This window comes from Hyla sarda, chromosome 4 (assembly GCF_029499605.1).
Source record: "Hyla sarda isolate aHylSar1 chromosome 4, aHylSar1.hap1, whole genome shotgun sequence".
Taxonomy (NCBI): domain Eukaryota; kingdom Metazoa; phylum Chordata; class Amphibia; order Anura; family Hylidae; genus Hyla; species Hyla sarda.
Genome location: NC_079192.1, coordinates 286,239,095 through 286,251,881, shown reverse-complemented (window position 1 = coordinate 286,251,881; position 12,787 = coordinate 286,239,095). Strand labels below are relative to the sequence as shown.

The following is a 12,787-nucleotide window of genomic DNA, read 5'->3' as shown; positions in this document are numbered from 1 at the left end:
AATAAAGGTATGAACTAAGATTTGTACAAAGGAAACTGAACTATTAAGACTGCTAGATTGTTCTATCCAGAAGAGGCTGGCATCTGAAAAGATGAAAGAAAGAAAAAGTTGTTCTCTGTAAAGCAAAGTGTTTTCTTGGTCCACATGTTACATTGATTCATGACTTTGTTTTACAAAGAGTGTTTTGTTTCAGTGATTGCTTTTGACTCATGTAAACAGTTCTTTATTCGAAGAGCTTTCACAGTGCTTCTCTGATAGTGATCTATCGGGCACCTTCAATAGTCCTTTGGGGCTCAACAGCCAGATTACATCCTACAGAGCCAGAGCCAGAGGCAGGTATTCAGCTGTATGTTTAGAGGTTCTTAGGAGAAATAAGTTGAGGCATCTAACTGCTAAACATACTAGATTGACTGTTACAATCCAAAAACTGTAAAAACAGTGAAATGGAAAGGTACAAACATTAGTGACTTTTTTTTCCAGGTCTTCCCACATAGACTTATTGAACTTTAACTTTTATTTAAAAAATCATATTTATAACCATTTACACTTGAGAAAATAAAGACTTACACTTCATAAAATAAATACACATTAAATACTTAAATATTTCTAGTATTTTACAAGGAAAACAGCTGTAACAGAACATAAAAACAATTGGTTCCATCTCAGTAAGTTGTGCACACTGAAACCTCTAAGGATCATGGAAACCTTCGTACAATTATAGTTTGTTCTCTGTCTTTAACTAAGCATATGATAATGCGGTACATAAAAATATCTTCACATTTTAGTATTGTAAATCAGTGCTCATTCTGCCGGCTGGGCACCCGCCAGTTGTTCTCTTGCTGCAGTTCTCTTAGATAGTGCACTTCAGGTAGATAGTTTAAAGGTGACACCTGCCAGAGCAAATGGTGGGGAGAAGTTTGTTAGTTTAAGGAAAAAAGATTGCTTTCTTTATCTACTTCTTAATCTAAAACAGATTTCAAAAGATATAGGGGGAATTTATCAAGGGATTTACACAGCTACCACTACTGCAGGAAGGCTATTCCATGCATCCACTACTCTCTCAGTAAAGTAACACTTGCTGATATTACTGCATGGTCATTTAATCTTTCCTGGTAATTTTTATCCTGCAGCCCATGTACTAGTGTTGTAGCTCTTTTCCAAAATATCTATATCCTTTTGGAGATACGGCCTTCAGTACTGCGCACAATACTTCAAATGAGGTCTCACCAGTGTTCTATACAGCGGCATGAGCACTTCTCTCTTTCTACTGCTTATACCTCTCCCTATACATCCAAGCATTCTGCTAGCGTTTCCAGATGCTCTATGACATTGTCTGCTTACCTTTAAGTCTTCTGAAATAATGACCCCTAAATCCTGTTACGCAGATGCTGATATTAACACTATATTACATATGCTATACTCTTCCCTTGGGGTTTTATGGCCAAGGTTAATTGTCTTGCACTTATCAGCATTAAACTTTCGTTACCTTATTTCTGACCATTCCTCAAAACAAAAAAAAAAGCCTTTTTTATCAGGACTGCTAAAATAAGACTAACAGTAAATCCATGTTTACAATAAATGTAACACTGTGGCAGAGCTGAACTTGTCATATGAGAACAGAGAATGAATGAATGAATGAGTAAAGTGCTGGCTGCGCACATGTAATGCTCTCTGTTTAATCAGAGAACAGTTTTTCCCTGTTTGTGTGATAAGTCCAAGAGGTCAGGACCCCCAAACTATCCTCTATCCTAAAGAGAATCCATTAAGATAAAAAAAAAAAAAAACACCTATTCATGTAGCCTGGCATTCATTCATGTAGCCTGGCAAATAAGGAGAGTGAACTAAACTGCATATGTGCTAACAATGATGACTTTCCTATATTAGTAAGTGGGGGAGACTGTCCGCAATGAGTGAGCATATGCTTTATGTGGCTATGACATTCAAAATGATTGAGCAAGTAGGGCAACAAAACAATGGTGCAGTAAGCTTGAACGTTCCTTCACAGAAACTATTTGGATGATTCCGAAGGCTTTTGGTAACGATGATCCATGATTCGTCTCCAGTTATGACTTTAAGAGAAAATCTAACATAAATTGTCAAAAGGCTAAATAATAGGTACCCCAAACCTAATAATATAGAGGACCCTTGGTGAATGAAATTCAAAATTAATCACATAAGGAACACAGCAATGAGGTAAAGATATAATAAAACTTAAAGGGGTATTCCATATATATTTTTTATATCAACTGGCTCCAGAGAGTTAAACAGATTTGTAAATTACTTCTATTAAAAAATTTTAATCCTTTCAATAATTATCAGCTGTTGAGTTGTTGTTTTCTGTCTGGCAACAGTGCTCTCTGCTGACACCTCTGCTTGTCTCAGGAACCGCCCAGTTTAGAAGAGGTTTGTTATGGGGATTTGATTCTAAACTGGGTGGTTCCCGAGACATGTGTCATCAGAGAGCACTTAGACAGAAAAGAACAACTCAACTTCATCCGCTCATAAGTACTGAAAGGATTAAGATTTTTTTATAGAAGTAATTTACAAATCTGTTTTACTTTCAGGAGCCAGTTGATATATGAAAAGTTTTTTCCTGGATTTGATTTGATTCTAAACTGGGTGGTTCCCGAGACATGTGTCATCAGAGAGCACTTAGACAGAAAAGAACAACTCAACTTCATCAGCTCATAAGTACTGAAAGGATTAAGATTTTTTTATAGAAGTCATTTACAAATCTGTTTTACTTTCAGGAGCCAGTTGATATATGAAAAGTTTTTTCCTGGATAACCCCTTTAATTTCTACTTAGAAAGTACATAAAATGCAAATAAAGATCAATTGGTGTAAAAACATAAATCATTGAGGGCACCACCACTAGGAAAATTCGGATGGGGCAAAGGATACAGGTGGGTCCCTAAACTAACCCTGCCTATGGGCAGATACTTCGCTAATGCTAAGTGTGGAATGGGGAAGGGAAAGATATACATTAAAATGCAATACAAAGAATGTGGCAGACCTCTCTTACCAACGCGTTTCGCCCAGTAATGTAATATGCTCATCAGGGAATAGAAAAGACACCACAAAAAAATGTGTGGGGTATTAAACATGATGATTGATACAGTTCACCTGATATGGTGATGGATCAATATATGTTTAAGATGACATACACAAAATGGTAATGAGAAAAAATAACAATATAAGGTAGCGGATGGTGTGCTCATGACTGAGATTGGTTAGACAGTCTGGATTGAATAGCGAGCCAAAGTTAGTCGGTGAGAATAGTAGTAATGTAGGGCAGCAGTGTGACAATTGCATATAAAGACCATACAAACAATATGGTATATCAAGATAGAACATATGCAATATTACAAATTGTATTAATTCCAAACGGACAACTCCATGAGGAAATTAGTTCTTAAATGTCGACAGGATATGGCTCATAAGTCAGTTGTAATAGAGCAATCAAGGACTAGTGCTGTAAGGAAATGAGAAAGGAGAGGAAAGAGTGAATACAACTCTAAAATCAGGTAATATAATGTATATTTGTACATGGGTGATTCTTAGCTTACCCACACAGGATGAAACTTCAAATAATTTGGAAAACGGTACATACATGTATCATGTATATTTAATAATGAATGTAGGGACTTAAAACTTCACTTTTAATTCTTTGTTTAAAATTTTAACCAATTATTTATTAATTAACCACTCTGGCCGCCACCATTTACTCCAAAGCAGTGCACATTAATAACAAACAGTAGACAACAGGATCCTTATACAATGGGTGTTTAGATACTCACACCCAAAGTATTAATATTTCTTTTGCACTGTGTGCATACAACATTGCACATAGTCCCACATAGTTAAGCAGTATCAATAGTGTATTAATGCACTGTCCCGTGTGAATTCTGCAGTATAGGTGCCGTTGATATTGCACACAATCCCTTAGCAGCATATATTTTTTCACAGCGTCCTGTGTTATTGCAGCGTATGTCCCCGATGGTAATTTGTATAACACACACTTCTTATTGCACAATGTCCATACATGTATGTGATATATATATACTTTGTGCTGTGTTTCACATCATTAGTAGCAGCTATATACTCCAGAGGAACTCAGTCTTTAACCATATAAAGTGCTATGTGCTCTTTGTGCATTTATCTCCAGTTTGGAAGACACCATCTTATTGCACCTCCACTGTAAACATATAATTGCACACATTCAGGTATTAAATTGCATAGTCCCCTTCATATATTGCACTTGTATATTGCGCTTATATCATTCCTCATCTGCAAACACAGCATAAGAGTTTTCCTCTAGACATTTGGTCCTATTAAAAACCTGTAATCCGGTACTTGCTTCTCCTGTGGTCCGGTATAGATGGTTCTTACTCCACTGGTCTGGTCTCATCTTCTTTCTGGACACACGGGGAAGTAATTGTTAGTCCTGTTGCTTGATTCTACGCGTTTCTCGCCGTCAATTCATCAGGAATCAGATGGACAGCATTTTTCCAAACTGCACTTGTGGATTTCTTCTGGTATGCATGTGCACAGCTCTGATGGCGGCCGTACGACTATGGGACTATGTGCAACGTTGTACGCACATAGTGCATAGAAGTAATCCGGTGACTTGGAAAAAGAAATATTAATACTATGGGTGTGAGTATCTAAACACCCATTGTATAAGGATCCTGTTGTCTACTGTTTGTTATTAATGTGCACTGCTTTGGAGTAAATGGTGGCGGCCAGAGTGCTTAATTAATAAATAGTTGGTTTAAATTTTAAACAATGAATTAAAAGTGAAGTTTTAAGTCCCTACATTCATCATTAAATATACAAGTACTGGTAGGAGACCAATTGTATTGGTGTGTTGAAACCACAAAAGGAATATACATACATGTATCACCAACCAGATGATAGACTCCTAGAGATGGATATATGTGTAATGAGTATATAACATTGTGGCTGTGAAGATGAAAAAAACGTATGGAGATACAAACAGATCCCTGCTTACCTAAATCAAGACAAGTCCCTTGAAAATTATAGTAAGCCATAATTAAGAGAAGGGCAGCTCCAATCATGCAATGTAGATCAGCATGGTGTACTAGAGAGAGATAGAAATACACTGTGGAATACTAAATATATAAATGGTCTGTAATATGATAAACAGTTCCCTATATGGACAGTTGAGGCATGATAAAGACAGGTAGCAGCAAAAACTAACCTATTACTCCAGATCCGGTGATGTGGAACGCAGGGTGCGTTTAACTCGCAATGCGCCGTGTGTACCCATATTAAGTATGCATTGAAAAAAAGACAGAACACGTTGACCAGTGGATTTCACTGTGGAACGTAGGTGCATTCCATAGTGAATAGGTGGGACTTAGTTCAAAGCCACAAATAGTGTATAAAGCACAAAATGGAACATGATAAAAAAAAAATGGCAGAATAAATAGCAGTGTAGATTGTTGAGTGATTGAGCACAATAAAAAATTATGACCATAAAGGGACAATGTGCAAAAATATGGTCATCCAAATATACAGTCAAGAGACAGCACCAGCCAAACCGAAGATATTTGATATAAAAATAACATAAATGATGAAAGATAGTAGGGCTGTAATTATTTTATACCATTTTGAAACACTCAGACAGGGTGGGGGAAGAAGGCAAGTGGGATAAGACTAATTTATATAAATGCTCTAAATGATAAGGATTAATTTAGACTTAAAGGAATAACAGTATCAGGGCAGTATATCCACCTTGCCTCCATTTACAGAAGTTCGATCGATATCTCCTCTTCTCATATTGTTCTTAAGAACTTCAATCACTTGGAAGTTGATGTTTAATGGAGAGTCTGCATAATGGAGATACATGTGATTGGGGAGTGTCTTATCTCTTTTGTTTTTTATGTCACCCACATGTTCCAGTATACTCTGCCGGAACTCTCCGTGGGTTTTGCCGACATAACCCATTGGGCGTGGGCACATAGCCAGGTAGACAACCCCCATGGTCTTACCGTTAGCATAGTGATAATTTTTGAATTCATGATCACTATAATTTTGAATGATTTTGAGACCTTTATAAAACTGCAAGCTTTGCAAGATCCGCATCTATAGGTCCCTGTGATGTTATGTCCCAACCACGTTGTTGGTTTTTGGAGGGGACAAAATGACTGTGAATCAGGATATGTCCCAGATTTTTGGCTCTTCTAAAAAAAAAAAAAAAAAAAGAGGGACTCTGGAGGGACCCTTTTCTCAATGCAAACCAAAAAGTACTAAATCCCCTCCAGTGGGAGAGAGGGGTTGCATCAATACATTTCTCGATGTAGTTGCCCTCGAAATAGAGAATTTTCAGATCTCTGAGTTTAACCTCTCACATCAGGAATTTTAATCTCTCAAAACCTTGGAACCGGAAAACCTTTATAAAACCTTCTAATAAGGGGGGAAATCTTGTCCTACTTGACTATAACGACTATGCTAAGATGTGCTTACAGATTCTGAATTACTCCCCCACTTACCGTATTATGGACTCTGATCCAACCTTAAAATTTCAAAAAGAACTCAAAACTAGAGACAATAAGACATCTTATTGATGCAACTGAATTTGCCTTTCTTTTTCCTGTACATCGTCGTTTGGCAACCTTCTATGGACTACCCAAGGTCCATAAAGGACTATCACCTCTCAAATGCAGATCTATTGTTTCCGGAGTCGGGAACCTCACTCAAAATATCAGCCTATACCTGGACCAACTCTTATGTCCTTTTGTATTGAGCTTACCATCTTACCTCCGTGACACAACGGACCTCCTTTTTAAATTAGAGGGCATCATTTTATAAGATCACTACTGGCTTTGTTCAATTGATGTTGAAGCTCTTTATAGTTCTATATTACATTCAGCAGGTCTGACAGCGATATGTATATTATCATTCACATAATGAGCTTATTACCTCTCTGCTCACATTTGCCTTGACACAGAATTTCTTTGTCTTCAACCATAAGATTCACCACCAGCTCAGGGGCACGGCAATGGGGAGCTCAGTGGCTCCCACAAATGCCAACTGCTCCTTGGCTGGTGGGAGGAGACAGTCGTCTTCGGTGACCACCATCCCCAATATCAGGATCACATTTGGGGGGGGGGGGGCATATAAATAGATGACATTGCCATCATCTGATCAGGTTCCAAGACATTGTTTGAAGAATTTCTACTTACATTAAACACCAACTCATTAAGACTCAAATTTACATATGAAATCAATAAAAATTGCTTCACATTTTTGGATGATTCCCTGGAACGGAACCAAATTGGGGGCCTGGACACAAGTGTGTATAGAAAGCCCACTCCAGGAAATAATCTCCTGGTCTGGGATAGTCATCATCCAAAACCCTTCAAAAAGGGATTCCTAAAAGGCCAGTATTTTAGAATCCGGAGAAACTGCTCATCAGAAACTACTTTTAGGACACAAGCAGAGGAGTTTATGTCTAGGTTCAGACAAAGAGGTTACCCTGATCAAATACTAAGAGAAGCATACCAAAAAGGAAAATCAGTTGACAGAGCACAACTTCTCTGACCTAGAGACTGTACTTCTGAATCTTCCATCTCCCCACGGATTTTTTGGGACTTATGATGCAGCTGACGATTATATCTCTCAGATAATTACTAAAGATTGGCCCATCCTTAAATATGACCCCTTGGTGGACAAATTTTTTGAGGATAGAGCAGTAATCACATATAGAAAATCCAAAAATCTAGGAGATATCCTGGTTCATGGTCATTTAGTCCCCCTCCCCAAAAACCAACAATGTGGTTGGAACATCACAGGGACCTATAGATGCGGATCTTGCAAAGCTTGCAGTTTTATAAAGGTATAAGGTATAAAAGTTATAGTGATAATCATGAATTCAAAAATTATCACTATGCTAACTGTAAGACCATGGGGGTTGTCTACCTGGCTATGTGCCCACGCCCAATGGGTTACGTAGGGCAAAACCCACAGAGAGTCCCGGTGGCGTATACTGGAACATGTTGGTGACATAAAAAACAAAAGAGATAAGACACTCCCCAATCACATGTATCTCCATCATGCCGACTCTCCATTAAACATCAACTTCCAAGTGATTGAAGTTCTTAAAAACAATATGAGAAGAGGAGATATTGATCGACAACTTCTGTAAATGGAGGCAAGGTGGATATACCACCCCCATACTGTTATTCCTTTAGGTCTAAATTAATCCTTATCATTTAGAGTGTTTATATAAATTAGCCTTATCCCACTTGCCTTCTTCCCCCACCCTGTCTGAGTGTTTTAAAATGGTATAAAATAATTACAGCCCTACTATCTTTCATCTATTTTTATATCAAATATCTTCTGTATGGCTGGTGCTGTCTCTTGACTGTATATTTGTATGACCATATTTTTGCACATTGTCCCTTTATGGTCATAATTTTTATGGTGCTCAATCACTCAACAAACCACACTCTATTTGCTATTTATTCTGCCATTTTTTTTTACCATGTTCCATTTTGTGCTTTATACACTATTTACTGCCTTGAACTAAGTCCCACCTATTCACCATGGAATGCACTTGTCTTCCACAGTGAGATCCACTGGTCAACGTGTTCTGTCTTTTTTTCAATGCATAATATGGGTCCACACGGCGCACAGTGAGTGAAACTCACCCTGTGTTCCAAATCACTGGATATGAAATGCGCCCTTGCGTCACTTCCGTTTTGTCTAGAGCTATAAGGCGCATTCTTCTCTGAAGCGCATATGCGCTTCAATTACCGGATGTGACATGCACTGATGGTGCTTCCGCTTCGGTGCATGGCGCTGTCTTAAGTAGCCGGGCGTGCTCTGTGAATTCAGCGGCGCCCTGGCTACTGAAGCGGAAGTGTTCACATCGGCGTCTGGAGTAATAGTTTTTTTTTTGCTGCTACCTGTCTTTATCATGCCTCGACTGTCCCTATAGGGAACTGTTTCTTATCATAATAAAGGCCATTTATATATTTAGTATTCCACAGTGTATTTTTATCTCTCTCTAGTACACCATGCTGATCTATATTGCATGATTGGAGCTGCCCTTCTCCTAATTATGGCTTACTATCATTTTCAAGGGACTTGTCTTGATTTAGGTAAGCAGGGATCTGTTTGTATCTCCATACGTTTTTTTCATCTTCACAGCCACAATGTTATATACTCATTACACATATATCCATCTTTAGGAGTCTATCATCTGGTTGGTGATACACGTATGGGCCGTTTTCCAAATTATTTGAAGTTTTATCCTGTGTGGGAAAGCTAAGAATCACCAATGTACAGGGTGGGCCATTTATATGGATACACCTTAATAAAATGGGAATGGTTGGTGATATTAACTTCCTGTTTGTGGTACATTAGTATATGTGAGGGGGGAAACTTTTCAAGATGGTTGGTGACCATGGCGGCCATTTTGAAGTCAGCCATTTTGAATCCAACTTCTGTTTTTTCAATAGGAAGAGGGTCATGTGACACATTAAACTTATTGGGAATGTCACAAGAAAAACAACGATGTGCTTTGTTTTAACGTAACTTTATTCTTTCTTTATTTACAAGTTTCTGACCACATATAAAATGTGTTCAATGTGCTGCCCATTGTGTTGGATTGTCAACGCAACTCTCTTCTCCCACTCTTCACACACTGATAGCAACACCACAGGAGAAATGCTAGCACAGGCTTCCAGTACCCGTAGTTTCAGGTGCTGCACATCTCGTATCTTTACAGCATAGAAAATTGCCTAAAGATGACCCCAAAGATAAAAGTCTAAGGGGGTCAGATCGGGAGACCTTGGGGGCCATTCAACTGGCCCACGACGACCAATCCCCTTTCCAGGAAATTTAGCGAATATATGACGAATATTCGCGAAATATCGCGAATTCGAAAATGGCCTATGCCGCTCAACACTAGTGGTGGTGCCCTCAATGATTTATGATTTTACACCAATTAACTTCTGGTCTGGTTTATTGGTAGATGTTTGATGCATGTCTTTTAGTTGTAGCGCATACATGTTCAACATTCTGTGCTGTTCTGCTTGGTGGATCACTTAAAAAATTCTGAACCATCTTTGAAGCGTTTTTGCCTCATTTTAATTTGCACTACACCCATTGCATCATTCCTGAAACCTTCCAAATCATCTAAATACCTTCCATGAACGAATACTCAAATTTAACACAAAATGTGATTTGTCATCATTGTTTGCATATGCCCAACCAGTCCACTCTCCTTCCCTATCAGGTTAAATTGGAATCACACAAAGTTTTTTTGTTATATTACAAGGTCCAGATCCTTTTTGGACAGACCTCGTATTACTTCTATAAAGTAAAAGTTATTTTCTTACTGGTCCTAAATTAGACCCTTTGGTATACTCCATGGTTGAATTTGCAATTTTACTGGTTGTTAATGGAAGTAGTAAGAAAGTTTGTTGAAATTCTAATATACTTCATTGAGTTCATGCAATGACATGAGACCAACAGTTTCTTCTACATCAAATACCAGAAAATATTTCATTTGGGAAGACTACAGAAATGTGAATGTAACTTCCTACTATTCACTTAACACTCTGCTCTGATAGGTTTCCCTACTCCTTCAAACATTCTCATAGCCCTATTACTAAAAAAAAAAAAAAATCTCTGGACCAGTCCTTTGCTGTCAACTATCAGCCTGTCTCTAATCTTCCCTGTAATGTAAGTTATTCATGCCCCCCCCCACCTATACCTCCTAGCACTAAAGCATAGCATCATTTTGCATGCCCATCTGATGGATTTAGGAACGTGTCAGATGGAAATAAAACACTCCAGAACTGCTTATGTAAGGCATCAGAATTAACCGTGGGACAGTTATGATTTAGGATAAGGTCACACGTGCTGTATTTTGCTGCTTATTTGGTGCTGCGTATTTTCCTACCACCCATTAAAGTCAATGGGTAGCAAAATACGCAGCTGATTTTGCTACCCATTGATTTCAATGGGTAGGACAATACGAAGCCGCAAAATACAAAACGTGTGACCCTACCCTCAAAAGTAAGATGATCAAGTGTAGCTGGTAGTAAAGTATTTTTCCAGAAACTGCATGAAAAGTTAAACAGTAATACTTACTGCGACTCAGTGCATTGTTCTTTTTAGATTTGTCAACATGAGTATGTCCGGACTGTAGAGCTGTCCAATCTCTGCATTGCTGAAGAGGGAGCTGCAGCTGGAAAAATAGAGCAGATAACACAGATGTACATGATGCACATTTAAAATGCAGAAGTGAAACGTGAACACAGCATTGTAATAAATATGGTAGTAATTTCATAAATTGTGTAGCTAACACTACCCTATCCCCATTATACAAAAATTATTGGCATCGGGACTAGGGTGGCCACCCAGACGGTATTTTAAACCAGCTGCCGGTAATTTCTTATGTAAAATACCGGCCATACAAACGGCTGGTATTTTACATTCAGGGCTGGCAATAGTGAACTTTCCCCCTGCCGGCCGCTGCGCAGAAGTCGACGCTCACTATGCTAAGTGGTTGCGGCCCGACATTCCCTCTGCAGGAAGCGCACACCACGGCCACTTTAAATCAGGGAGCTGCGGGTGGCCAGAACTGCAGCGGTGACGAGTGACATCCTCTTGCGCCGAGGGGCCATGCAGAAGGACGTTACACGTCACTGAAGGAGCCTCACCTCCCAGAAAGCTCACTGCCACCGCCGCCAAAACATTTCTTTACAGCTGCCTGCAGTCTCTCTGATTCAGGGGGAGGGAGGGGTCAATAAAAATGGCACAGGGGCATCAGGGGTCAATTAAAATAGCACGGGGGGGTGTCAATTAAAATGGGAGAGGTCAATAATAATGGCACAGGAGGATCAGTAGGAGGGTATTTAAGTGGCACAGGGGCCTTGTGTCATTTCAATCTCCTCCCCCCCTAACCCTCCTGTGCCATTTTAATTGACCATCCCATCCCCCTTCTGACATTTTAATTGATATGATGCCATGTGTATATAATTAATTATGCAAATTAGCATGGCCGGTATTTTTTGGCAAGAAAGGTGGCAACTCTAATTGGGACAGATTTACCTTAGGCCTATCTATGGGCAAGCCTGGGGTAAGGGCATCCACATAAGAGAAAATGTACATATGACTAGACTTAATGCATGCACATATGTTAAAATATGTATATTTTTATGCTAATAAAGCATTTACAGTGCTGGGGGGAGTAGGGGGCTTTCCCAGAAAGTGGCAAGGGAAAGGCTGCATAGAGTTCTGGATGTTGTAAGAAATGCTCTGCAATGTTGTGCTTCATTTTATACATTGATTTAAAAGCGATTTAACGTTGTGATTTTCCCACAAAGGATATTTACTTATTTCTTATCCTGTAAACAGGTAATACATTAAGTGTATGATTGTGAAGACCTCCATTCATCACTAGAGTGGGTCCTGAGTCCCCCATGCCTTTTTCTTGAGGGAGTGAGAGTGATTTTCAATAGAGTAAGGCTAGGTTCACACTACGGAATCTCTGGGCAGAATTTCTGCCGGAGATTTTGCCGGCTGCACTAAGACCGCACGGACTGCATTGCCGTCCCCATAGACAGCAATGCGTTTCTGGATGGATCTTTTGGGAGATCTGTTCAGAAATGCATTGACTTCTATGGGGAGAGCAATGCAGTCCGCGCTTTCCTAGTGCCGTCGGCTAAATCTCTGGCAGAAATTCTGCCCCTAAATTCCACAGTGTGAACCCAGCCTAAGGGTCTATTCACATGGCAGAATTTCCAC

At 39.2% G+C, this 12,787-nt stretch overlaps 1 protein-coding gene across 6 annotated transcripts in view; it reads right to left on the bottom strand.

Annotated features, from left to right (window-relative positions):
- Positions 1-417: 417 nt before the first annotated feature.
- Positions 418-12,787, bottom strand: part of PPFIA2 (PTPRF interacting protein alpha 2) — a 398,714-nt gene continuing 386,344 nt past the window's right edge. For all 6 annotated transcript variants that reach the window (XM_056574435.1, XM_056574436.1, XM_056574437.1 and 3 more), the window contains 2 exons: positions 11,129-11,225; positions 418-890 (listed from right to left, as the gene is read on the bottom strand). In XM_056574435.1, the coding sequence (XP_056430410.1) occupies positions 11,161-11,225 (65 nt within the window). In that variant the 3' untranslated portion in view covers positions 418-890; positions 11,129-11,160. The remainder of the gene's footprint in view (positions 891-11,128; positions 11,226-12,787) is intronic.